The sequence below is a fragment of the Pholis gunnellus genome, assembly GCF_910591455.1.
Source record: "Pholis gunnellus genome assembly, chromosome: 4".
Taxonomy (NCBI): Eukaryota; Metazoa; Chordata; class Actinopteri; order Perciformes; family Pholidae; genus Pholis; species Pholis gunnellus.
The window spans coordinates 24,900,729-24,926,484 of record NC_136530.1 but is presented as its reverse complement, the minus strand read 5'-3'; the positions used below and the strand labels follow the sequence as shown (position 1 = coordinate 24,926,484).

General features: G+C 44.6%; 1 protein-coding gene across 2 annotated transcripts in view; it reads left to right on the top strand.

Moving 5' to 3' along the window:
* The window catches only part of trappc8 (trafficking protein particle complex subunit 8), a 28,933-nt gene extending 3,667 nt beyond the window's left edge, over nt 1–25,266 (top strand). Inside the window, exons 2-30 of one of the 2 annotated variants that reach the window (XM_079157399.1) lie at nt 917–1,126; nt 3,211–3,294; nt 5,819–5,908; nt 6,830–7,004; nt 7,111–7,264; nt 7,382–7,472; nt 8,195–8,457; nt 8,934–9,049; nt 9,150–9,300; nt 10,472–10,572; nt 10,900–11,005; nt 11,429–11,560; nt 13,138–13,362; nt 13,786–13,891; nt 14,572–14,766; nt 14,924–15,090; nt 15,181–15,255; nt 16,051–16,156; nt 16,342–16,499; nt 16,865–17,298; nt 18,434–18,590; nt 18,703–18,799; nt 19,046–19,114; nt 19,244–19,302; nt 20,163–20,357; nt 20,732–20,833; nt 23,446–23,585; nt 23,836–23,925; nt 24,119–25,266. In XM_079157399.1, coding sequence (XP_079013525.1) covers nt 917–1,126; nt 3,211–3,294; nt 5,819–5,908; nt 6,830–7,004; nt 7,111–7,264; nt 7,382–7,472; nt 8,195–8,457; nt 8,934–9,049; nt 9,150–9,300; nt 10,472–10,572; nt 10,900–11,005; nt 11,429–11,560; nt 13,138–13,362; nt 13,786–13,891; nt 14,572–14,766; nt 14,924–15,090; nt 15,181–15,255; nt 16,051–16,156; nt 16,342–16,499; nt 16,865–17,298; nt 18,434–18,590; nt 18,703–18,799; nt 19,046–19,114; nt 19,244–19,302; nt 20,163–20,357; nt 20,732–20,833; nt 23,446–23,585; nt 23,836–23,925; nt 24,119–24,353 — 4,283 coding nt within the window. In that variant the 3' untranslated portion in view covers nt 24,354–25,266. The remainder of the gene's footprint in view (nt 1–916; nt 1,127–3,210; nt 3,295–5,818; nt 5,909–6,829; nt 7,005–7,110; nt 7,265–7,381; nt 7,473–8,194; nt 8,458–8,933; nt 9,050–9,149; nt 9,301–10,471; nt 10,573–10,899; nt 11,006–11,428; nt 11,561–13,137; nt 13,363–13,785; nt 13,892–14,571; nt 14,767–14,923; nt 15,091–15,180; nt 15,256–16,050; nt 16,157–16,341; nt 16,500–16,864; nt 17,299–18,433; nt 18,591–18,702; nt 18,800–19,045; nt 19,115–19,243; nt 19,303–20,162; nt 20,358–20,731; nt 20,834–23,445; nt 23,586–23,835; nt 23,926–24,118) is intronic. The other variant, XM_079157400.1, reaches the window with a different exon arrangement.
* Nucleotides 25,267–25,756: the final 490 nt, after the last annotated feature.

The window sequence follows — 25,756 nt, the reverse complement described above, 5'->3', positions numbered from 1 at the left end:
TTCCTTCATCACAAAGCTTCATCCACAAAGCGCAAAGAGTTGAGCATGTCCACTTATGTTCGTAGACTCATGAAGTTGAAATGCAAATTTCCCGCTGATAAGCACCTTCTACAAATGTTTTTGATGTCTGCAGCGTCATTTAGCAGACGCTTTTATCCAAAACGACTTACAATTCAGATTCTATCACACCGTAGGCACAGCTACGGGTTTTAGGGGTTAAGTGTCTTGCTCAAGGGCACATCGACATGCGACTAGCGGAGCCAGAGCCGGGGATCGAACCACCGATTCTCTGATTGAAAGTTGGCCCTGCTCTCCACTTAGCCACCATCGACATGTCCTCAATGCATCCATCAGTTGTGCTATCTTAGAGGGTAACGGCATCTGGGCCTAGAATCTTGTTCCCAATGGCTTTTTTTTAGACAACAAAATGTATGTCTCTGCCACAGTGTGTGCCGATTTTTGACTAGGCTACTAGTTCAGATAGTAGGTGGCTAGCTCTCTCAGACGCTTTCATGGTCGTCCCCATGAAAACTGCCTGTTTCTCATTACAATCACACAAGCCAACAAAATACTTGCTAGGGACTGTGGCACTGTTGGATGTTTTTTTCCCCACATGCTAGGCACAACAGGGTTGGTGCAGCAGGATCCCCGATGAAAGAAAAGCCAAATGACCGATAAGTGTCACTGTATTGCCTTGAGCTCACTGTTCCGAAGGCATAGCTGACAATCTCTCGACTGGGCCTTTTGCATTTTTACGACTTTTGTCACCCGAAGGCCACCGTAGGTTGTCTCCACACTTGGAAAGGGAGGCGTGTGCCAAGGGGTTGCGCAACTTTTGACCGTTTGAACCCGCAGTTGCCGCTTGCTTCTATAACAATTCTTTTTTTAAATAAATGCTTGTCGTCGTCTTCCCTAGGTCACATCCGGGACCCCAATAACCAGGTGCAGGTTGTGAAAAACCTACGCATCTGTGTCAACAATGTAGTGACGAGCCCAATCCCAACATCCGCTGCCTTCAGCCCCGCCCAGCGCCGACTGCTCAACGAAGTGGTGTTATCCTGCCAGCCACAAGAGGGGGCTGCGACCAACGTGATCACGGCAGGAGACTACGACCTCAACTTCAGTGGTAAGGACCGGCTCTGGAACCATACAGGATTTTTTTTACCTCAATGCTGATTTCAATAATCCGATAATGATAAATACACTGATATACATTTTTTTAACCAAAACACATTATATAATACAAAGTTCAGACTCCAGTCATATAGTCCTATAGTCATATGTTCTTACCATGACTCAGCCTAGAGACACGACAGACCACGTTGGTACCCGACCAATCATTGCTGGCAGTCTTTCACGACGTGACCACGAACAGAAAGAAGATGCCAGAGATGGAATATGAATGTAAACAAAAAATGGTGTCTGAAGTGGTGTGTAATCATACTGGCTCTCATGTGGTTGGAAAAAACCTAAAAGATAGAGACAAAATTACCTTTGACCCGTTCTTGTGTCTTACAAAAAGAGACAGTGTGGGCTGTCAATCCTTCAGAGAGTACTTTAGGTAACCATAATGAATTATTTCAGCCAGTAGTGGAACCTAAATGGGGCGAGCTAACACCAGCGCAGGGTAAGTCACAAAGCAGACATTGATGGAACGTGTCATGGAACACATCGTGGGAGGCAAACACAATTTGAACATGGTGCTCTTTCTGTCAGGACCCTCTACGTCTGTCGGTTCTGGTTCTAATTGGGCTGATACCACGTCAAAACAGGGATTATGTTTAGTTATTGAAGAGTTGCGCTAGTGCTGGGCCACCGATATACCAGTTTTAATTTCCCGTATGATATACATTTTTCACACACCGCCATACCCGCATAGCCGAAACAACTGCTGTCACTCTTCAACAGGCAGCTAAATATATTGTTCGCCGCTGAGGGCGCAGTGGTCGGAGCTAGTTGTCTTAAGTGTATTGAGAGGAACCCCTAACCATGGTTACAACTTTATAACACAACCATTAATAATCCACAACTAACGCTCTTTAACAGGGCAAAACACCACGACACAACAGTTTGTGACACATAAACCATTTGTAACACTAATAATCGTACATATATAAAATTACACTGCCAAAAGGCATGCTGGGTACAGCTCGCTAGCTAGTCCGGTGGTAGCACAACAGTCTGTTGAAAAGAGCGATGCAGGATGAACAAAGACAGACCGGAGATGCACCGCTAGAGTCTGTGCCCAAGAGAGGAGCTGGGTCTGCTGTTGTAGCCGCTGGTGGTAACACGAGCAACTTACTCCATCACCTCAGCAGAAAACGTGTGTTGGAATACCAAGAGTGTGATTACGGTCGTTAACCGGTAACAATAACGCGAGTGAAACGGTGAAGCCGAAGGGTCACACATCACTTGAAGAGGCATTTGCTCAAAGCACTGCATATGGCAAGCATTGAATTGTCATTTAAATGTCCTTGAATAAACTTTTAGTTCAGAAAAAGGCCCCTATAAGTGCTCTACACCATCATCTAGTCATTTTTTGGTTCTTGGGTTGTTACTACTGATGCATTAATGTGGAATCAGCATTTTACTGATGGAGCTGGTTGAGGTGGATCTAGTTTGAACAATTTGGTACACTGTTGGCCAGTCCAAGCTATAAGAGTACATCATATTTGATCAGTTTATCATTTTTTTTGTATGTAAAAGCTTAACCTGTCAGGTTAAAGCTACAACGTACCCCCTAAAATGAGCCAGTCAGTCATTGGTGAAAGGCTCTGAGTCATCCGCCATGAACAACTGTGAAAGGGTTGATGAGTCAGTGATGAGTCAGTGATGAGTCAGTGATGAGTCAGTGATGAGTCAGTGATGAGTCAGTGATGAGTCAGTGATGAGTCAGTGACGAGTCTCAGTGATAAGTCTGTGACAGCTGTCACACCCTGGTTGGAGCTGGACGATGCTATGCTGTGATTGGCCAGTCTGCGTTCCAGGGGTGGGGTTACTTACCAGTTACTTTTCAGTCTGTTCTCTACTTCAAATTACAATGACACAATTAGCATGAGGAACAATGTAATTAATCTAATGAACGGCCATGTGACATTTGCCTCTATCATGCTTCTCCTCCCTGTTTTTTCCTTGGTCACCTGTAACTTTTCATTTTGAATAAAGAGATGTTGCTAACACAAGCCCTGGCTGTCTGCTTCCACCTATCAGATCACTCTCTTAAAGCTAGCGCCCCCTGGTACAGTGCCTGGAAAGAAACACTGTCTGAAGTCAGCACCTCCAAGCACTACACAGGTATCACTGCCTCCTGGCTGATGTGTGGATAGATGTAGTCCTCTCAGCTTCTCTCCTTCTAGTTTCCACTAGCTGCACTGTCTCTCTGCTCTTTGTTACTATGTGGTGGCTGCTTTCTTCTATGTGTGGAGATGGTTATTTATGAAATGGGGCCAGATGCGTAAATGTGTGTGGACAAAAACCATGCACACACCTTTTCCCACACATGAAGTGGTGTTTATAAAGGAAGAATGTGTCACCTCCAACAGACTTCAGACCAGTCGGGCACAGTTTTCTAGAGCCAGCTGCAGATGAAATGATGAGGAGAATAAATATGAGGTGATTCATCTTATGGTAGAATATAGTTTGTATAGCTTGTTTCCGATAATCCCTGTTTGTTTTTATTTTTAATACTCATCTTTCTGTAAAATGTCAAAGTTGCATTCGTACGCTTAATTACAAGTAATTGCCTATAAGTGCAGAAATATATTACTTTTTTAGATTTACATTTGAGCCATTTCCCCGGGTGCATGATATTTGAATTTCATTAAGTATTTCAATATGAGGTCTACCGTTTAATAATTGATGATTTTTCTGATGATAATTATTGTCACTGAGATATTACATGTGATAAATGAATGACCGCTGTTCTGGTGCTGTTGTCACACTGTCAAAGTAAAACATCTTGTTTGCTGTTCTTCTCTCTGACGGCTCTAATGGTGGAGGGACAAGATATGTAAACTGATATGTGAGGCTGTTTCTACATCCAAACGGTGGAAGTGTAAATGAGGCTCCATGTGCCACAATGATTGGGATTTATAACACAGAAGCAGAGTTTAATGCATCTGGCCCCTGATCCTCGCTTCCTCTGTTCTTAACTCTAGAGCCTTTATGACCTTTAGCCCCCTCATGACGCTGCTGTTATCCAGAGATCTAATGCAGGCCTCATCCAGCATTGATCATCAGAGGCTGTGATGAGTGGAGGTTCTGCCTTTACTGACACGGTGGTGGTTTAGGGTTCACCTGATCCCTGACTTTTTCAGAACAAAGGTGCAAGAACAAGTAGTTGGAAGAATTTGCCATGCTTGACATTTTTGGAGACCAGAGAGTTACCGAGCTGTGAATTCAAAAACAAAATGAATTATTTAAATGCCAGAATCCCATTAGATGAGCATTGTAGAGGTCAGTGTATTTGTGTTTGTCAAACTTTTAACAAACATTTAATTCCCTTCACCAACCTCTGTATCTCCATCTCTTCAGAGAAGGGAGAGGAACAAAACTATAAAAAACAACTTTGTTTTGCGGTGGTTGGTTCCTCCGTCTGATGTTGGTGTGCAACACAGCGTCGGCTTGATTGGCAGCTGAGCTGGAACTGTGTGTGTGTGTGTGTGTGTGTGTGTGTGTGTGTGTGTGTGTGTGTGTGTGTGTGTGTGTGTGTGTGTGTGTGTGTGTGTGTGTGTGTGTGTGTGTGTGTGTGTGTGTGTGTGTTGATGGCGGCTATGTTCCACTTTTTAGTAGTCGAGTCACTGAAGAGATTAGCATGCTGCTCCAATGGCTTCTGATGGGAAATAAACACATTGTCCTCCTTCACAATGGCTATTTATGCTTCTGGTATTACAACTGTGGTTAGTTAGGAGTGTTGTCGCAATACTAAAATTATGACTTTGATGCAATACCTGCCTAAACATGTTGATACTGAAACACCATAGAAAATGTAATAATAGATGACAGAACAAATATTTAATTTGTATTAAAACACATATTTTGAGTGTCAATGCAAGGTAGAAGAGGATGAGAGAAGAAGCCATAAAACAGGAGTGGATTATTATTATTAATATGGAATGGAGGAATGGAGAAGCCATAATTTAGATCAGCTACACGTTCACAACTTTCTACCTTCACATGTCACACTGCTGCTTAGAACTGGTTAAATCCTTGCAGAGATATGTACGAGCAGTACTGTAAGCTATTCAGTTGAGTTGCCTATTATCAAAATGCTCTGTTAAGCATATATATATGTCTAGGGCTTTTATTGTGAAAGGTACGAACAAAGGAGTGAAGCTGTACTACGCTGCTAATGCTTTTGAAGATGCGTGAGCAACAAAGACTTTTCCATCTTGGTTCATATGGCGGAGCCTCTCTGTTATTGTTGTGTACCTTCATAAGTGTAGGAACAACTCCTAACCCTCATCTACAGTACTTTAGTGCCATGTTTCACTTTGTGCGTCTGCTTTATCGACGAGCTGTGATTGGTTGGTGAAAGCACTTGTATTTGCAGTGTGCGTTTGAGAGAAACAAAAAAACAGTTGAGCTGTGCACACACACTGCCCCATCACATCGACGCAACTCACAAATGCGTCTCTTATTAAAACACGTCTTCCTTAAAGTACTGATACTAATACAATGGCGTATAGTACCGCTTTTAACGGCAGAGTATTGTGATACCTTTCTAATAGTGATATTCGATGCAACAGTTGAGAGGTAGATAGAGTGATTGTTGTTTGTTTGGATGAAATCCTCCATCTCATTTTGTCTCTGTTTCTAGCGACCACGCCCTGGTTTGAAGCCTACAGGGAGAACTTCCTGCAGTCAATGGCCGCCTCCGACCATGAGTTCCTCAACCACTACCTCGCCTGTATCCTTCCGCCAGTGGACAGAACTGGCCTCTGGTCACGAAGAGTCAACACGCTCTGGTCAGGTCTTTTCATGAGATTGCAGTTAGGCTGAGCAGTGTCCTGGTTCATCAGTGTGCTGTTTATTCACTCCAGCAGGACTTGTACTGTCTGAAATCCCCACTGTAAGGGAGGGTGAGGAAAAAGTACTTATGAAAGAAATAGTGAAGAGTAGTTAGAATCTCGCTGGTAAACTTTTAAACATTTGTTATCACCTTAAAGCTCCTAAAAACGTGGTTTAAAATCTTAAATATGTCTCTGTAACAATAAATAATAATACGCAGGTTTTGATTGAAATGTCACACTAAATACATGAAGCTGTTCAGGGCCTTTCTTTTAAATAGTTAATGTAAAAAACATAAGCAAACAATAAACACACTGCCAGGCTTACAGTTCAAGATCAAATGTGTATTAATATCAAATAAAATATATGAATAATAGAATACATTTAAGTAAAATGAAAATCGAAAAAACTCATGGGGTATTCTCTGAATGTGGACCTTTTGGATTGTGTGCTGTGAAGCAGCTTGTGATGCTAACATTAGCTCGTCCAGCAGCCACAGTGCAGCGCTGTCAACGGGGGTTGTCGGTCAGATTTCTAAACATGGTCATTATCAGCCCAAGTGTCCGACTGTAGCCGTTATCATTCAGTTTCAAACTGATTTTGAACTCCATGATTGTATTTGATAAAGAATGAGTCATTTCAAGTACGACACTACTTTAAATACAGTTTTTTTATTGAATGTAAATTTAAATCTCTGTGTCAGAAACCTTGTTTTAGTAGTAGTAGTAGTGTTTGGCTCGCATAGACCCTTCTGCTTGAGTGTACCTGCTCCGTTATTGATCCACATGGTTGTATGTCCTTGACGCTCTGGTCCCGTCAGGCCTGCTGGTGGTGTCCTCCACCGAGACGGTCCCCGTGGAGCAGTTCCTCAAGCTCTCTCAGGAGCAGCACAGGATCCAGCACAGCGGAGATTACACCAACCCCAAGTGGTTCATCCCCAACACGCTCAAGTACTACGTCTTACTGCATGACATGAGCGAGGGGGGCGAACAGAGGTACTGAAAAGAATTCCACTTGGCATCGGTGTTGTATATTACGTGGTGTATTTCTCTTGTTAAAGAACTATGAATGACCAGACACTTGGTGTTGCTCCCTCTCCAGGGCAGATTCAGTGTACGAGGATATGAAGCAGAGGTACGGTCACCAGGGCTGCTACCTGTTGAAAATGAACTCTCGTACCTTCTCGGCTGAAGAGGATGAACAGATTCCAGACCCCTGGAGTCAGTACCTGCACAGGAATAATCTGCCGAACCAGGTGAGCGCTGCGCTGCACAGTCTCCTGAGAGCACAACACAACACATCAGCAAGAGGATTCTCTGTGGTGCTCCGTCTAATAATGTGCCCTGTGTTATCATGGTGACCCCTGTTGCAGGAGGTGCTTGATGATGCAGCTGTGAACAGTGCTGCTGTTGAGAATAACATCAGTGCAGATGAAGTGGACAGCCATCACACTACAGAGAAAGGTCTGTCAATTCAACAGCTCCTTAACATACTAACGTTGGCTTCCTCTTGTTTACCAGCAGCTGTCTTCTGAGTTATCTGAGCAGGATCTATTCCAAACTACATGTTGTTTTAACTTAAAGTTAAACAAGGAACTTTTAACTTGTTAGGAAACACTCTCAGTTGAATACTGATGCCTCTAAATGAGACCATCAGAGAGAAGATTGTCCATATCTATATAGTTATTTTGAATGCTTGCCATCAGTGCCACCGTGTATCAAAATCAGTCAGACTCACCCAGATCAGCCTTTCACCTGCTGTTGGAGCTTTTGTGGGAGGAGGAGAGCTCAGCTCCCGACAGCAGCGTCTCCTCCTCCTCTACCAGGAGCAGAGCTTCACCTCGCTGCTCCGCCGGTCCCCATGCTGAAGACCCAGGACGTATTGCTGGGCCCACTAGAGGGAAGGGAGGCACGGGAAAACCAGAGCCAGGACTGAGCGGAGCAGGCTGTCAGACCCTGCTGCAGTAAAATGAGAGCTTCTCTAAAGGGACTCTGGTGCTCAGAAACACTACCGCGTTTGTCCACAGGGACTGCCAAAATCAATACAAATTGAAAGTTCCTCATAGTAACTTTAACCACTTTTAAGTGAAGTCCTCTGGTCCATCTGCACAGGGCTGATTGGTTGCTGCGACAAAAAGATAAATAATGCCTTGATTGAGCTTAATTTCTACACCGTTTCCCACCAGACGGAACCTCCAACAGCCTGGAAAGCCACCCTCTCCAGCTGGACACAGCGAGCAGCTCGGGGAGCCTGCACACCCTCAGTGCTATCAACCCTGAGCTGAAGAAAGGTGCGAGAGATCCAGAGAGCCTGGCGGGGGGAGCAGGGAGCCACGGAGCATCTCTGACCCTGAATGACCACGACCACATCAGACAGTTCATCCAAGAGTTCACTTTCAGAGGCCTGCTGCCACACATAGAGAAGAACATCCGGCAGCTCAACGACCAGGTACAGCTCCAAGCATTGACCTTCCATATTATATAGACCCGTGTGATAAATAAACATTCACTTCCAGCTTCTTCTATCACCACTGAAATGGATCCACAGAGGCAGGCAGACATAGAATGTCAACAGGATAGGTCTTGCAATCCTGCTACAACTACCTTGTAAAACTGAGAGAGGTGATGATATAACAGCACCACAAACTGCAGCCTCCAAGATGACCGTACAGTAGGAAAAGGAGAGGCTGCTTATTTACTGAAATCTTAGGCGGAACCATCTTTCTAATGATTGTCCGCTGCCATTGTCAGATTTGTTGATTGCGATACAGTTTCACAACTCTCCACACACACTTGTAAATAGTATTACTACATTATGGCCCCCATAGACTGTGAGAGCTACACTAGCTGAGTCGGCTCCGTGAAGCCTGACACCCCCAACATTCTCCCAGCACTCAGACACATACTCTGCCTCTCCGTCCACAGCTGGTCTCCAGGAAAGGTCTGAGTCGGTCTCTGTTCACTGCCACCAAGAAGTGGTTCGGTGGAGGGAAAGTTCCAGAGAAGGGCATCAGTGAACCAAAGAGCACATGTGGCCTTCTGTAAGCATCACTCTTCATATGATTCATTCATGTGTTGATACATTACCACCGTGAACACTATACGCATTGCTGGTTTGATCTTTCTCGTCTGTGTTGTCAGATATCCCCCAGAAGCCCCTGAGCTGCAGATCAGGAAGATGGCCGACCTGTGCTTCCTGGTCCAGCACTACGAGCTGGCCTACAGCTGTTACCACACGGCCAAGAAAGACTTTCTGTCAGACCAGGCCATGCTGTATGCTGCAGGGGCACTGGTGAGAACGCACTCAGCTTTCCGTGTCCTGATGAGGACCATGTGTTAACCTTTTAAACTCACTGCCTACTCAGGTATTTCTGCCTATTGTGATGTCATTTCTTGGAGTATTTTCAAATGCTTCATACCCCTAAAACCTGTACAACCTGAGTCATTAAACCATATACATATACACAAAACATATTTTTCAGAAACAATTCTGAATGGAGAAACGACACAATAACGTTATTTGAACTATGACATCATCACAAGCGTACATTGTGGTCGACTTGGCTGTCAGCTGGATAATAAATGAATGCTTTAGCTACTGTGGTTTTTATTTTAGATTGATTTTCACGAGGTGGTGCAAACAATGATCCATTTTAAAGGGTTTATAGCTTTAATTCCCCAAGACAAATGTTCATGGCACTCTGCCAGGAGGTCTGTCAAACGTCTTCAGTATCATTCATTTAAAATTGTAGTTTTTTATTATTGTATTATTTAGATTTTGAAATCTATAATAGTTTATAGATTTGTTCTGATCCAACACATCTATAACTCTTAGAAGCTGTGACATGACTAACATATTTCTAATACATATCTCTTGTGTTGTTCTTTCCCTTAACTAAGACTATAGATGTGATATACGCCAGAAGTGTAACGAATAGGCATCGTCAACTTATTTGCAAACTCATAAGTCCCCGGTATATTCTCTATCTTGTACCTCTGCGTTAAGGCAGCGTGGTCTAAAGCAGGCCTCTCTAACAGCAAGTTCATCATCACATCCAAGGTTGTGACTGATGCACACCAACTGTGCTGCTGTGTGTGTGAAGCTTGTGATCCTCCGAGTGTGAAACGGTGAAACTTACTTGGTGGTGCTTACCTTTTGAGCGAATGGAAAAGAATCCAAAATAAAGACAGCTATCAGACCAGTCACAGCATCCCATTTGACAGAACCCTGCTCTGCTTGAGTATTAAAGTCAGTTTCACAGTAATATCTAAAATCAGATTACTCTAGTCATACCAGACCAAGTAACCCCTGAGTGGGTTAAACCGAGCAATGGTGCGTTCCATTGCTTACCACCGCATGTCAAATTCTAATCATGACTTCTCTGTTCTTTCCTCCTTTCTTTCTTGTTCACTCACTCCATCTCTCCTCATCTTCTGTCCACTCATCCTGACATCCTCTGCAGGAAATGGCTGCAGTGTCCGCCTTTCTGCAGGCTGGAGCTCCCAGACCTTACCCAGCACACTACATGGACACCGCCATACAGACGTACAGAGATGTCTGCAAGTATGGCCTACCTCCAGAATGTTTTTCTGCCCGCTCTCTCTGGTGACCCAGTGACACATGACAGCAGGGTTTTCAGCTGCAGTTATTCTCAAGGGTTTGGGTTCATAGATACCATCTGAGAGGTTTTAAACCGTTGAATAAATTCAATAAAAAGCAAATGCACCCTGTTTCCAGGCTGTACGTGATCAGGTGCGCCCTTCGAGACCACTTTGAGACCTGGTTCAGAGATGTGCATAGCTTTGCTCCCGTGCTGTAGTGATTCACTGACTATGGAGAGGTACCTCATAATATCCCTCCAACATGTTTTCTCCCCTCTGCCCTCTACAGGAACATGGTGCTGGCTGAGCGCTGTGCATTACTCAGTGCTGAGATACTCAAGAGTCAGGTTAAATACTCAGAGGCTGCAACTCTGCTCATTAAGATGACCAGCGAGGTGAGGAAACCCTCATCTTTACGATGCGTATCGTGATACAGGGGTTATCATTTTGTTTAAATCTAATTTTAGGAAAACTGTTAAAGAACACGTTCAGTAAATCTGAGTAAAAAAGTTTACTTTTTTTATGCAATCAGAACAGTTGGATCTGCATTTGCATTGATCACTGTCCTTGTATCTCCTTCTGTCAAAGCATGAACATTATAATTTCAAAATGTTTACAGTGCTCACACAGCATAATACCCAAGAAATACATACTGTCATGCAAAACTGAAAAAAATGTGAATGCAACTTCCAGATGACCTGAGAACTGTGGAAACTTTTAAAATGTTACCTTTTCATGCCAAATAATGGAATCATTTATTAAAGTAGATCAAGTGAAATTGCAGTGGATTCATTTTTTTATTTCACTTCTATGTGCAGGACTCTGACCTGCGCAGTGCTCTGCTGCTGGAACAGGCTGCCCACTGCTTCATTAACATGCGCAATCCCATGGTGCGCAAGTTTGCCTTCCACATGATCCTGGCCGGTCATCGTTTCAGCAAAGCAGGACAGGTGAGCCTTTCAACCCCCACCGATCTACTGTGGTGGTCTAACCCAACACTGGTGCCCAGGTTTGTCCCTGTCAACGGGGTGGATTTCCTGTCTGTGACAAAGTTCCATCATTAATCTGTATCACTTATACTTATTATTATACAATATATTTATATTAGTGCTGGGCAACGATTACAATTTTTAATCTCATTGTTATGCGCAACATTCAATAATGAATTCAAAAGTAGTGTATTGTGCACTTTTATTTTAAAAGTACTGCTATGTGAACAAATGGTCAATAACATTTGGTTTGCAAACACTTTAAACACATCAGGTTCTTTTTAACAGCAGTATTCTCTCTTTACACAGTAGCAGTTATAACACAGTTATAATGATTCTGATAATAGATATTCAGCCGGTGTTCACAACTTTATCTTCATGTGTGTAATAGATGCAATTTGAAATATACTTCTTGAAAACTGTAAACCTATCTACGTCATGTTTTTTTCTTCTTTTTTTAATGTTTGTTAAATTCTCAGTAGCGATAACTACATTTTATGCTTATTATACATATTCCAAACAAAAACACTTTGAAAACTATTTTGGTCAGACACATATGCAACACTGATTACCGTAATATGTGTGGTATTTGTTATAAATGTACGCTGGTACATAGAGGGTGATGTGATAAGAAGCTGTACATGGAGGGACTTAGGACCCAGGGGAATGTAGGTGAATCAAACAGGAAGAGACGGAAGCTGTTCACCGCTTGCTGCTGGCTGGTTCTTGTGCTAAAAATGTCCACTTAATAATTAAAAAAAACTGCGTTAACACGCGATAAAGTAATTGTCGCCGTTAATTAAGGAATGCGTTAACGTGATAATAACTCGTTAACTTGCCAGCACTAATTCATATATATATATTATATTTTTGTTATTGTTTATGAGTTAATCATCGTGTGTCTTAAGCCGTAGTTACACTTGTATTTTCAATGTGACTTTTGTGATCTGATGCACCTGATGGTGTCAGCTGTGTCCTCATATGTGTCCACACTTGATACTTCAATGCGACCTCCCATATCGGATAATGACCGGATATAATTCTTTGTTAAAGGAGCGTCTGTAACTCTAAATCCCCCTTTTATTCGTGCTGCTTACCAGTACTCTGCAGACTACTGTAAGTAGACTTGTTATATTGAAGAAGAGCTCCTCACAAAGCTCTGCTAATTAGGTGATAAACACATTTATTTTCCTATACATTCTTCACAATAAAAGTCCCCTGTTATTTAACAGCTTTTAATTTTAAGCAACAAATCAGGAAATGTAGTGTTTTCATCAGCAGTGTGTCAACAGAACTAAGATAGCAGGTATCCCGCTGTGCTCCAGCTCTTCCCTTTGCTCTCCTCCGTGTGGGGGGGAAGATGGAGACCTACGTTTGATATTCGTGTCTTTGCGTCACCTTGTATGTAATCGCTCCATGCGAAAAGCAAACCTGACAAATTGAGTATCATAATAAAACTTAACTTTTTTATTTTTTTTTATTTTTACCTTTCGTTGCTCACCACCTCTTCTTTTCCCTGCCCCTGTCTCTTCATATAGAGGAGGCATGCACTGCGCTGTTACTGCCAAGCCATGCAGGTGTACAAGGAGCGGGGCTGGTCTTTGGCAGAGGACCACATCAACTTCACAATCGGTCGTCAGTCCTTCACGCTCAGCCAACCAGAGAGCGCTGTGACAGCCTTCAGACAGATCCTGACCAATGACAGCAGGCAGACAGCCACACAGCAGGGCGCCTTCCTCAGAGAATACCTCTATGTGTATAAGGTAATTACAGTTTATAACCACATCTGTACGCTGACGATGCTGACTTGACAGGAGAGAGACTACTTTGTGTCAATACGTAAGCACACATATGAGTGAATAACAATGATGTGGAGTTCCACAAGGCTCTGTTCTCAGACCTCTTAACATCTACATATGTTCTCCAGCTCAGATTAAGAAAGACAGCAGAAAATCTTCCCATTCTAATTATGTGGACCAGACAAAGATTTACATCAAAATATCATCATGTAAACAACTCAGGGATTGGATGCGCCAAACAACAATTAAAAGCTTTTTTAATCTTCTTCTATTATTACACAAATAACGTGTGTGTGTGTGTGTGTGTGTGTGTGTGTGTGTGTGTGTGTGTGTGTGTGTGTGTGTGTGTGTGTGTGTGTGTGTGTGTGTGTGTGTGTGTGTGTTCAGAGTGTGGAAGGGGGAAGTGAAGACAGCCTCCCCCAGCTGCCTCTGCCCTGCATCCACAGCTCGGCCACGAGGGTCTACTTCGGACATGAACGGCGCCTTGCTGAAGGTAACATAAAGATGGGTGATGATCTCTTCCCAGCATGACTGACTCTAGAGAAAAGAATGGCCACAGACACATCACTAAGAGTCCCAGCTGTAAGGGTTAATCTTCAGACCAGCACCTCTTAACGTTCATCTGCTGTTCTAATGTTAAATGGTGATGATGTGGAAGTGTATCAGGGGATTTACTGTTTACCATAGTGCTCACCACGGTTATTCATGAAAGCATCTGTGAAAACTGTGAAAACATTCAGTGAAGCAGCCTCTCTCTCTCAGATCTCTCCTCACTTCCTTTCTGTCTGGTCTTTTCTTCAGTCTTTGCCTCCTTGAGGTCACATATGATAACAACTCTTCCCTTTATTCAAGAAAAGATTTTAAAAAAAAGACCAAAGAATATACAGGAAATGAACAATATTCTGAGCTTGGTAGATTCTAAAATCACATGAGTGGAATTAAGTCCGTTCTCTTTTGGGAACAAAACAAACAAAAAACAGATTTCATCCATCACTGCACAAGTGCATGCATTTGAAGTGTTCATCATTTGTTAATCTGGATTGTAAAACGGAACGCACAACAGTATATGATGAGCACATTTTACATTTACGTTTATTGTAACTCATGGAAATGTATTATATTCAACAACTAATCATAAATGTTGTGTTTATAATAACTACCTTATGTGTGCAGGTGAAAAGCAGGCAGCCACTCACGTGACTCTGGACCAGGAGTATGACCAGGACCTGGCAGCCATGTGGTGCCACCTGGAGGAACAGCTTGTGGCTGCAGCCAACAGGGGGGTTGTCCCAGCAACGTTCCAGCCCACCCAGTGCTGCTTAAACAGCCACACAGACAACCTGCGCTACCCACTGGCTGTGGCCGAGGGTAAGAGCTCCTCGGCTACCGAGACTATTACTCAATACTAGGTGTTCGAACAATACGGACGCTTGCCAATCAATCAGGAGTCACTTTCTTCTTTTCCATAGCATAAAGAATCCTAGCATTACCTGCTCAGTATACAGCCCTCTTTCTGTCTCCACAGAGCCAATCATAGTGGAGGTGACGTTCAGCAACCCACTGAAGGTTCCTCTGGCTCTGTCCAACCTCTCACTCCTCTGGAGGTTCACTGTCGAGGGTGCCACTCCATCCGAGGAGTCTGAAGAGTCTGCAGGAGAGGCCATCACCAATGAGGAGAGCCTGATTGATGGGGTGAGCAGCCCCGTCCACAAATCGATGGATGCTATAAAATCCCAAAACTAAGATTTCCACGGTGTCTTCAATATCTGTTTCCTCTTGCAGATGATACAGAAAGACGATGTTGTCACTACAGAGATCATCCTGGAGTTTCTTATAGGTCCAGAGGAGACCAAAATGGTAGGTGCTCTTATAGATCTGCAGAGATAGTGATGCAAGGGTGCGATAGAATGAAGAGTGGAGATAAACGAAGCTTCAGCCTGATGAGGTATCACAGCTCCAGCAACAGGCTGGAAACATCTCATCAGTTGCACCTTCATGTCAAATTAGCTGATATGCTGTTCAGTCAAACTGACCATGTCTCACTGAGAATGTCTAACTTTTGGAGCAGGTCAACAATCAGCCCATTGGCTCAAGTACGTTTGCTCCTTAAACAGTGTGTGCACTGTGTCTGTCTGAAACTGGCAATGACAGTAGTTTGCTCCGGGTTTAGGATGGGCCCTTTCAATTTTATGACCTTGGAATTATCTTGAAGATAGGAATGTTTCCCTAAATGTGACGGTCTCTCCTTCCACTCTGCTTTCACAGCAATACTTTCCCTGTCTGGAGTTTTTGTCCCTCACATGCTCTCACGTAAAAAGCCACATAGAAACCAGATTACATGGCCAACACATCGGCTCTCTCCAGGGAAATCAGGTTTCTGAAATGTCTTACCCTGAACCAGGTTTCTTTATACAAGACATTTAGGAATCTGGTTTCTGCAAAATTGTAAAACTGGTCCATGTGCCTGCACTGATTTTGTGCTAAGGCTACCAGGCCTTATAAATGGATTTCGCCATTCAAATGTTTGTGAATAATTCTTTAAATCTCCAGCAAATAATGATGTGGACTGTCTCTTCTTTGGCTCATGTGATAGTTCACTCTGATCACACGTGTAGTTGTGTTGCTGTCAGTCACTGTGACCTTTGACCTCAGGCTCGACTCCGGCTGCTGCCACACAGAACTGGCCAGCTGAACATTGTGGGTGTGGTGTACAACCTGGCTGCAGCCTCCTCTGGAGAGATGGCTCCCAGCTCTGAAGGTACACACTCATCAGCTGGGACTGGTTTGAATTGCTATTGGCTGCTTTCGTACCACTTCACACTCATTTTGCTGCCAGTCATTGTATTGCATTGAATTTTTTTGTTGTTTTTTTCAAGTCTCTTTTGTTTCATGTCAACAACTTTTCTGAGAAATCACCCAGTGTGGCTCTGCTCCTGTCTACAGGCCAGCAGGCGTTGGATGTCATGGTGGTTCGGGGTAGACAGGACCTAAAGATCCAGGGCCCACGGCTGAACCAGACCAAAGAGGACAAGATGTTGGTTCGACATGGTCTGGATCGGCGGCTGGATCCCATCATAACTCCGCCCATGCCCCTACTGGAGGTACCACTGACGCACTGATCCCATCCTGCAGGGAAATCTAAAGATCAGTTTTATTGCCACTGAAGCAGGGCTTTTATAACGGACTAAAACTAAAATAAGCATTGAAAACTATTGTTGTAAACTGAAAGTAAATTACATGAACACAGTAATCTCTTCACATTCTGTTGATAATGTTGAGTTCAGTTTTAGTTCATTTCAACTGGCCACATCTTACACACTGCAACTTTAAAGCCTGTAGTGATTAACAAACCACTAACATTCACTTATTCCTACTTTGTCACATTTTCGTCCCCTACAATCCTATGGACGGCTCACAAGTTCTTCTGTGACACCACCGTAACCAAACGTGTGTGTGTGTGTCTCAGGTCTTCTTCCTGCAGTTCCCCACTGCTCTGCTGTGTGGGGAGATCAGGAAGGCCTACGTTGAGTTCTGTAACGTCAGCGGTGTCGCTCTGTGCGGCCTTCGGGTGGCGTCCACACACCCAGATTTCTTCACGTTTGGCAGCCAGACCACGACCCCCCTCACGCCCGTCAGCCCGACCTCAGCCGAGAACTGCTCGGCCTATAAGACCACGGCCACGATTCGTCAGCCGGGCTCAGTGGCGTCTGAGATGCTGGTAGCAGCGGAGGATTTCAGCCAGCCGTCCGGTGTGATGGAGATCCCGATAGATGGCAGCACACTGCAACCGGGGGAGTCCACCCAGCTGCCTCTCTGGCTCAGAGGACCAGACCAGGAGGGAGTACATGAGATCAATTTCCTGTTCTACTACGAGAGCACAGAGAAAGGAATCAAAATCAGGTAAAATTGAAATAAAGTGAAGGGAGGTGAATTGGCTAGCCATAAACATGAGTATCACCTCCCGGTCTAAAAGGTGAAGCCATTCTCTCTAATGTCCACCAGGGGGCGACTCATCTGGTTGTATAGAAGTCTGTGAGAAAAAGACTCTACTTCTCTCTTGATTTATTACCTCAGTGATAAATCATGATGTTCATTTAGTAAATTATGGTCCATTTAGAGTGAAACAGACCATAAAGCAGGGTATGCTTTAGGGCGGGGCTACTGTGGCTATTGACAGGTCTCTACCAGAGCCATATACGGCATCTCTACGTCACTCCTCATTCCAAATATGGTCACTTCTGTTCATTGGTTGCCAAAAAATCCAACATGGCAACAGCCGTAATCCAAGATGGCAACGGCGAAATTGCCAAAGTCGAGGCTTCATGAAGTCAGTCCACAAACCAATGGGTGACGGCATGACGACTACGTCCACTTCTTATATACAGTCTATGGTTGCGACCAGAGGAGTCGCCCCCTGCTGGCCAATAGAGAGAATACCGGTTTGAGACTCTTCTGCACTGGCTTCACTTTTCAGACCTGAGGGTTGCATCCTGGGATTCACACACTTTTCACTGGCACGAGAGTGAAAAGCTGCACTGTTGAGGCAGGCTGTCATGAAGTAGAGCAGGCTGAGGATGAAAACACACAATAGAGCTCAGTAAAGAAGAGTCTTTATTTTAGTCAATACCAATCCATTAAAATACAAAAGCATCGGCTCAGGACAGCTATCGTAACAAACCCTCTGGAATTACACCTAGAAGGACTCCCTTTGGGAGCACGATGATGGAACACTTCTATTAGGACATAGACTTGTTAATAAATGAAGAAGTAACAGTATGTGACCAGGGCAAAGTAATCAAGCAGAAGAAAAGGCTGTTTGCTTCTGACTTTTTAAGCCCAATCATGTATGACTGACAGCTGGACACATAATATATTTAGCAAATAAGAAGAATGCACTTACACTCTTAACAGTTCTATTCTAAATGAATTGGTGATAAACAATGTCTGTAAGCTGAGGTCTGTTCATAAACACTGCACTAACCCCTCATTTGTAGACAGCCCATCATCTCTTTCTCTCCTCTCTCTGCATGGGAAGTCATCGGGTGTTGCGTCACACGGTGTTCATCTGTGCCAGTCGCTCTCTGAGCGTGCAGGCGTCGGCCTGCCGCAGCAGTGTCCCCCCACATCGCAGTCTGGACGACAAAGGCAGCGGTGGAACGCTGGTCTTCGTCGATGTGGAGAACATCAATACGGTGAGATACCCATCATGCCCCACGCCTCCGGTACACACTTACAGTCTGCAGCTCATTGAACAGCCTGTCACTGGTCAAACGTGGTTTTAATCTTCCTCCTGTGGGCTTCCAGAGTGAAGCTGGTGTGCGTGAGTTCCACATCATCCAGGTGTCCAGCAGCAGTCAACACTGGCGCCTCCACAAGTGTATCAACCCGGCCAATGATAAAGGTGTGTGTGTGTGTGTGAGGCGTGTCTGTTCCTGTTCCTGTCCTTTTATTCTTTATGGCGTACAGCTGTATGTGTAGCAGCGTGAGGGGTGAACACAGCTGTGGTTATTTTAATGCCACCTAAATGCTTCATCCGTGAACTGCCCTTGAGCATGGCACTTTAGCCCAAAATGCTTCAGTGGAGTGTTCAGTGGCAGTGATAACAGAAAATGTCACAGCTTCTCTGTCTACCCTCCCTCCCCTCCAGACTGTAAACTCACCAGCAGAGAAAGAGCCAAGCTGTGTTTCAGGGCCACACGATGCAAGCCCCACCACGGTACCTATAGAAGAAGAAGAAAAATTATAAAAAAAAAATTATATATAATATTATAATTATATATAATCAAAACTTTAATTAGATGTGGGCTTTCGAATAAGCACTGATTTGTCTGTGTTTTGCCTCTAGCTACCTCGGATGCCGTAGAGAAATACACCTTTGCAGACCTGAATCTGGGAAATGAACGGGTAAGTAAAAGCTAAATGTCGTTGTCTCACTAAATGTATGATCTCATTTTATCATAGGCCTGATGACTACTTATGTTTGTCCATATAGTGTCCTGAAAATAATTGCAATAAACAATATTATTGTCATTTTAAGACCATTTTATGCCATTGATATAGTGATAATATAATGGCATAATAATGCAGGTACACCCTTTCAAAGAGCAATGAACCTTTGATTCTTAACCTTTTAACCTCTAAGCCTATTTTGAGGCCTCTGCTCGAAAATGTCATACCCATACTTAAAGGGGCTTATCTCTCGAACTACAAGGTCTATCTGAATAATTTCAATGGAATAATAACACTTGTGAGATTTGTTCATATCAGTGTATATGTTACTGGTAAATGCTGAATGAATATAGCACACAGCTCAAATTGAAAATGTTCAGGTTCGCCTGAAAAAAAAAAGCACTTTTATTGATACTATTGTTTTGAAATGATGCAGACGAAGGCCTAAACTCTCCCAAATCATAGCACAACATGTCAGCAGTCCTTTTAAAAAAAATTGGCTTTGATAAAGTGAAGCAGGCCATAATGTGTTAACAAAGGATATATACATACAACTATATACAATTATAACTAATGAATTATATTCACAAAAAGTATCAAATGTAAAAATGCCACTAAATTATGAAGTGGAATTCTTTATTTAGTTTTTTGGGTTGATGAGAAAAGCAATAATTGCTGACATCAGCTGATACGTTTGAGTTGAGAACATCTGTGACTACATACAGACACAACATCAAGCATTTTTACTGTCTCACTTTAGAGGGATGGAATGTCTTTGGTATAGAGTCTCTTATATCTATAGAATCGTTTTGCAGATCATCAGCTCCTCCACACCCTGTGGAGATTTCTTCTTCCGTGGCTGTCGGACCGCAGAGTCTCAGCGAGTGGACGGGCCATCGTCCAGGACAACATCCAGCAGCAAGAGTCAGAGCTCCGTCCCCACTGAGGACATCAGCAGCATCGTCAAGAAGTGTAATGAGCTGGACCTCAACATAATCGTCATCTGGAAGGTACACTCAGCAGAGCCAGCCTGATGATGTGGGACTCACGTTCTCATATATAGTAGTAGTAGTAGTATATAGTGGTATGGACCATGCACAGGACAGTTGTGAGATCTTATCAAATATATGATTCAGAATTCTTTATTTATTATTTATTCACAATGTCGTAAAACATTCTGTTAAGAATCTTGTGTTGATGTTCAAACAGGATTCATATCAAAGCCTTGAAACATATTTATCATTCTGCTCATATTTGGGTGAACCAAGCAGCATTTACAGATGTAGCCAGTTTCTCTGTGACGAATCCGAAGGTTTTCACATTTAGTTCTCAGTTTAAACTGTACGAACGCTAAATGTCCAGTGTGTGTTGTGTGTGTCTGTAGGCCTATGTGGTGGAGGACAACAAACAACTGATCCTAGAGGGCCAGCTCCATGTGGCACTGCAGACCATCGGCAAAGAAGCCAGTTCTCTGACTCCCAAAGAGGTACAGTAAGCGCGCACACACACAACCAACCTCACCCTCTCTGTAACCCAGTGGGCATGAGCTAATGGTGAGAGCGCACGGTTTAGTTATCTAAACTCCAAAACATGGTCCAAGTTCTAAATAACATGTAATGGTAGCTATGTTTGAAGTACCATATGAGAACCATACCAGTCACTCAATTTTCCACAACCCAATCCTGAAAATGTTTCACAATAAAAGCTTTGTTAGGAAATGAAGGATTCTGTCCAATGGCATGCTATGGGGCTTTTAATCTGAAACGGATGCAGGAAGTGTTGAGCTCAAAATGCTGTAGCAAAGGATTTGACTGGGCAAACATGAGCAGATCATAAATTCGGAGGCGGCTTCATACTGAAATATGACCTAATATTGTTATTAACAGAGGGGGTGGAATATTTATATCAACAAAGTCACCTGTGACCTCGCATGACCCCCGTCGTCTATAAGTTCCGGTGTCATCCTGAGATCAGTCCTTTTTCATCTTCTCGCTACGCAAGTTAACTAGTAGTAGAAACTAAACAAAAATAAATATATTTTGTCTACGATCAAGACATATTGGAGTTTGTCGCGGTAGCCTTGTGACAACCGGTCGGAGTTGCGGATCTTTGCCCTCCAAAGGCTGCGACAAGCTGTCCCTCTTAGGAGGGAACAGTGTGTTTCGCCATGCGGACCATCGAGCCCCGGACTCAGTCTGACCAGGGCCACCAAAATCGCGAAGACAGCAATCGGTGAGATCGACTAACATTGTTTGTCTATAACCATTGTTCGTTTTTACACGGTTGCTAGGCTCGCCGAGGCGGAACACCTGATGGGTGTGGTTGACCTCCCCCTGTCAGGGCAGGTGAATCCAGCCCAACCTACCCATTCCAAACGCAGGGCCACAGAAGCCTGAGGCCCGATTCCAGGTGCCCCCGACCCCAATGTCGGCTCACAGATGACATGTTATCCAGGGCTTATGACACAGCAGCGGGCATGGGTCGTATTGGCAACTCCCTCTCCCACCTCATGCTTGCCCTCTCAGCTTCTCTTCCGCCACCAGCCTTCAGTGAGGTTCACTGCAGGCGTTCGCGTTCATGTCGAGGGAACTTGGACGGCTGGTCCACCCTGGTCCAGACTCACCGCCAGGTTTAGCTGGTGCAGTCACCCCTCGTCTGAGACATGTAGGAGGACCATCCGTACTATCCCAGTGGAGCCTGGTGAGCTGTTCGGGTCAGCTGCTATACAGGCGCTTCAGCGGACTGTTGAAGCTAGCCAGACCAGGCAGCAGTTTTCTGGTCTTCACAGGGACATGCCCGCATCCCACAGACCTAGGGGTCCCACTTCACCCCCCGTCCCCCGTCCCCCGTCCCCCGTCCCCCGTCCCGCTGAGAGGCCGGCCCGCTACCCATACAACCCTGCTTACGCCCCCCACAGACAACCTCCGGACTTGGGGACTATCAGTCGCCCCCTCCAGAGCCTCAAGAGGCAGGGGGTTCAGGAGATGGCGTCTCCGGGCCGGCAGTCGGTTATTTCTCCCAGCAGCACATCAACTACTGGGCAGCTCATGCTTCGGACCCTTGGGTGGTGTCCACCCTAACCCAGGGGTACAAGCTTCAATTCCGACGCCGGCACCCATGTCTGAGGTGGAACTCCGATAGCTCGGGTGTTACTTTGTGGCCTAATGCAGCGTTTCTCCCAAAGGTGCTGACACGCTCACATATCAACCAGCCTATCCAGCTCACACAGTTTAACCCTCCAATCGGGAGAGGAGAGGTCAAGGCTGCTGTGCCCAGCGGGCCCTCAGAGCTTATGTGGAAGCCACCGCTTGCATACAGCGGTCGGAGCAGCTCTTTATCAGTTATGGTGGGCCTAAGAAGGGCTGTGCCCTTTCAAAACAGCGCCTGTCCCACTGGATAGCGGAGGCCATTGCCTATGCATACAAAGCTAGCGACCGTGCTCTACCATCTGGAGTGAAGGGCCACTGTACCAGGAGTGTCTCCATGTCAGGGGCAACCCTGAGAGGTGTGCCTGTGGAGGATATATGTGCTGCGGCCTCATGGGCATCACCGAGCACATTCACCAGACACTACAGAGTGAACGTTGCCACCCCTCACCCACTGGGGAGGGTTCTTTGGCCAACTTCCTCTGCCGGAGCTATACGAGGTAGTTGCTTGTGAATCCTCGTGAGTCTGTTGATATAAGTCATCCAGTGTTAAACACTGCCTCTGGCGGTCAGTAAGGATGAAATAGAACGAAAGTTACGAATGTAACTACGGTTCTATGAATCCTGGATGACCGCCAGAGTTCTTGATCACTCGGAATCCCGTGAACTCGCGAGAAGATTCCGTAGGACTGAACTCAGGATGACACCGGAACTTATAGACGACGGGGGGCGTCATCTGAGGTCACAGGTGACTTTGTTGATATAAATATTCGACCTGCGCAGGCGCAAGACAGAAGATATCCAGTGTTAAGCACTGCCTCTGGCGGTCATCCAGGATTCATAGAACCGTAGTTACATTCGTAACTTTCGATTTAGACTCCAAATGTGATGTGATGCTTTATGAGTGTGGTTTTATTTTGAAAGCTGATTGGATGAAGCTTTTGTGTTGCAGGAAGCTCAGGAGATGGTGCTGCTCAAGTTTAAATCTGAAGTTCCTACTCCAGTGGCCCTGCCGTCTGCAGAGCTGTCCCAACTCATCAAAACCAACCTGCACTACCCTGAGACCTACACACACCCGTTCGTCCTGGAGAGGTGAGACCCGCACAGTAAAGGAGCAAAAGGAGGAAGACGGGTGTATGAAGGGTGTCAAGATCGTGAATGAAGATTTAACGTCTTACCCTGAATACGTCGTAAATGTCTACTTTGTTAAAAGTGTTTCCAGCCCCTGTACAGTACATACTTCTGACTTGCACGGCTGTAACTTAGCAACAATCCGTCAGCGTCTGTTGATGGAGGAGTAAAGAAGCTCAATAAGTGAGTGAAGCTGCTTCTCTGTCTCTAGTCTCTGTGTGGTGCCGGTCACGCTGACGCTGTCCAACTGCTCCTCGGCTCTAGTGGATGTCCTCATTGACTTAAGGAATAAAAGCACCAGGTACGTGTCTTTATAGATGATGTATCATAGATATATGTGTGTGTATACACAGTACATTCATGAAGTGACATGTCTGACAGTGAAAAGATGTCAGCAGGACTTGATGGCTAGTTAACTATGACTTTAACTTTCAGCAGTCCAGTCTAACGTGAGCATGTTTTCTAATCTCTCCCTCCGTCCATTCCTCTTTCAGCCCAGAGTCTCTGGAGGTCCACAGCTCGTTCACCTGGGTGGGTCAGACCCAGTACAAGCTGCAGCTGAAGCCTCAGGAGGTGCTGTGTCTGACCCTGAGAGCCTGTTTCCTCCAGGCCGGAGTCTACAACCTCAACACGCCGCGAGTGTTCGCCAAGCCGGCCGAGCAGGGCGCCATGTGTGAGACGAGTCAGCAGGCGGCCAGTCCCGCTCTCATCATCATCAGCAACGCCTGAGTGGAGCATCAGGGAGACCTGGACTCTGAGTCCTGCACACACATGACCATACTTGATCTTCTTCATCGATACTGGACAGCAGGAAACATAGATGTTTGTACCAATTCATGAAATAGAAAACAATGTTTATAGAGATTGATGAGTTTATGGACCTCAGAACTATTTTAGTTTCATCATCAACACGTCAAAGAGTCTCACTTGCATGTTACGTTCTCTGTGCGAGACCCTCTAATCCACACACAGGTTAACCCTCCTACCATCCAGACCTCCACAGCGCCACAGTCTCCACCTGCCATTTCACACACACACACACACACACACACACACCTCCTACCAGCATCTCAAACGCCCCCTTGCTGGAATCTATCGAAAGCTAGATCATCTGGCAGACGCAGGCCGGTGTTAGACCAGATGTTGACTCTGTATCTGACTTTAAGGCTTCTTTTGAGCAGGGTGTGTGTGTCTGTGTCTGTGTCTGTGTGTGTGTGTCTGTGTCTGTGTGTGTCTGTCTGTGTGTCTTGTCCACGACGACAAGAGGGCTCACATCACTGGATACATCAATTTCTGTGCATCTGGACTGATGCTACAACTCCAACCTGCAAATATACCGAACTCTGGAGGAATCTGGTGTAAAGCTCCTGAGTGGACCGAGCTGACGTTTTAAATTCTTTTAACAAGAGCTGTTTACATCCTGAATATTGTACCCGTCAACCACGCAGCCCTCTGAGCTTCTCCTGAAGACAGACCCCCGTCTCTCTGCCCATCCTCTGTGTGATTTCACCCCGTCAATACAACAGACCCCCCCCCACCTGTGTATTTAACCTATTGTGATCGAGCTCTTGAATGCATTGACTTGACAGCTTTTCTGAAAATGATGTATTATATTTATATAACAAATTGGTTGTAAATAGAAAATAAAAATGTACTAATGATCCTGTATGTACTGTGGGAGTGATATCTGAGCAGGGAATCGTGGCATTTTTAGATGTACAGACTTTCAGGGCTGAAGTATATAGAAACAGTCATGTCCTCGTTTTATTTCTGACAATCTACATCACAGAACAAAATACTCTCTGATGTAAATATTTATCGATTTGGCATATTTAATTGTTCAGTAAAAACGTTTAGGCCAATAAGATAAGATGAGTAAATGATTCAGTATTCCTCCAGCACAATGATCACCGGGCAGGTAAAGAAGACTTCGGACGTTCTAACTTTGATGTCATTTTTTGGTGCACGCACCTCGCGGCCGTTTCACTACGGTGAGCATAAACCTAGCTTTAAGCTCGGTTTATACTCAACCTTACAAACACGGCCATTTTGTTTTAGATGTTTAGAAACACGAGGTCTTCTAAATCTACTTTTGAGTAAGTATTATAGAACTTTGATGTCCAACACCCAAA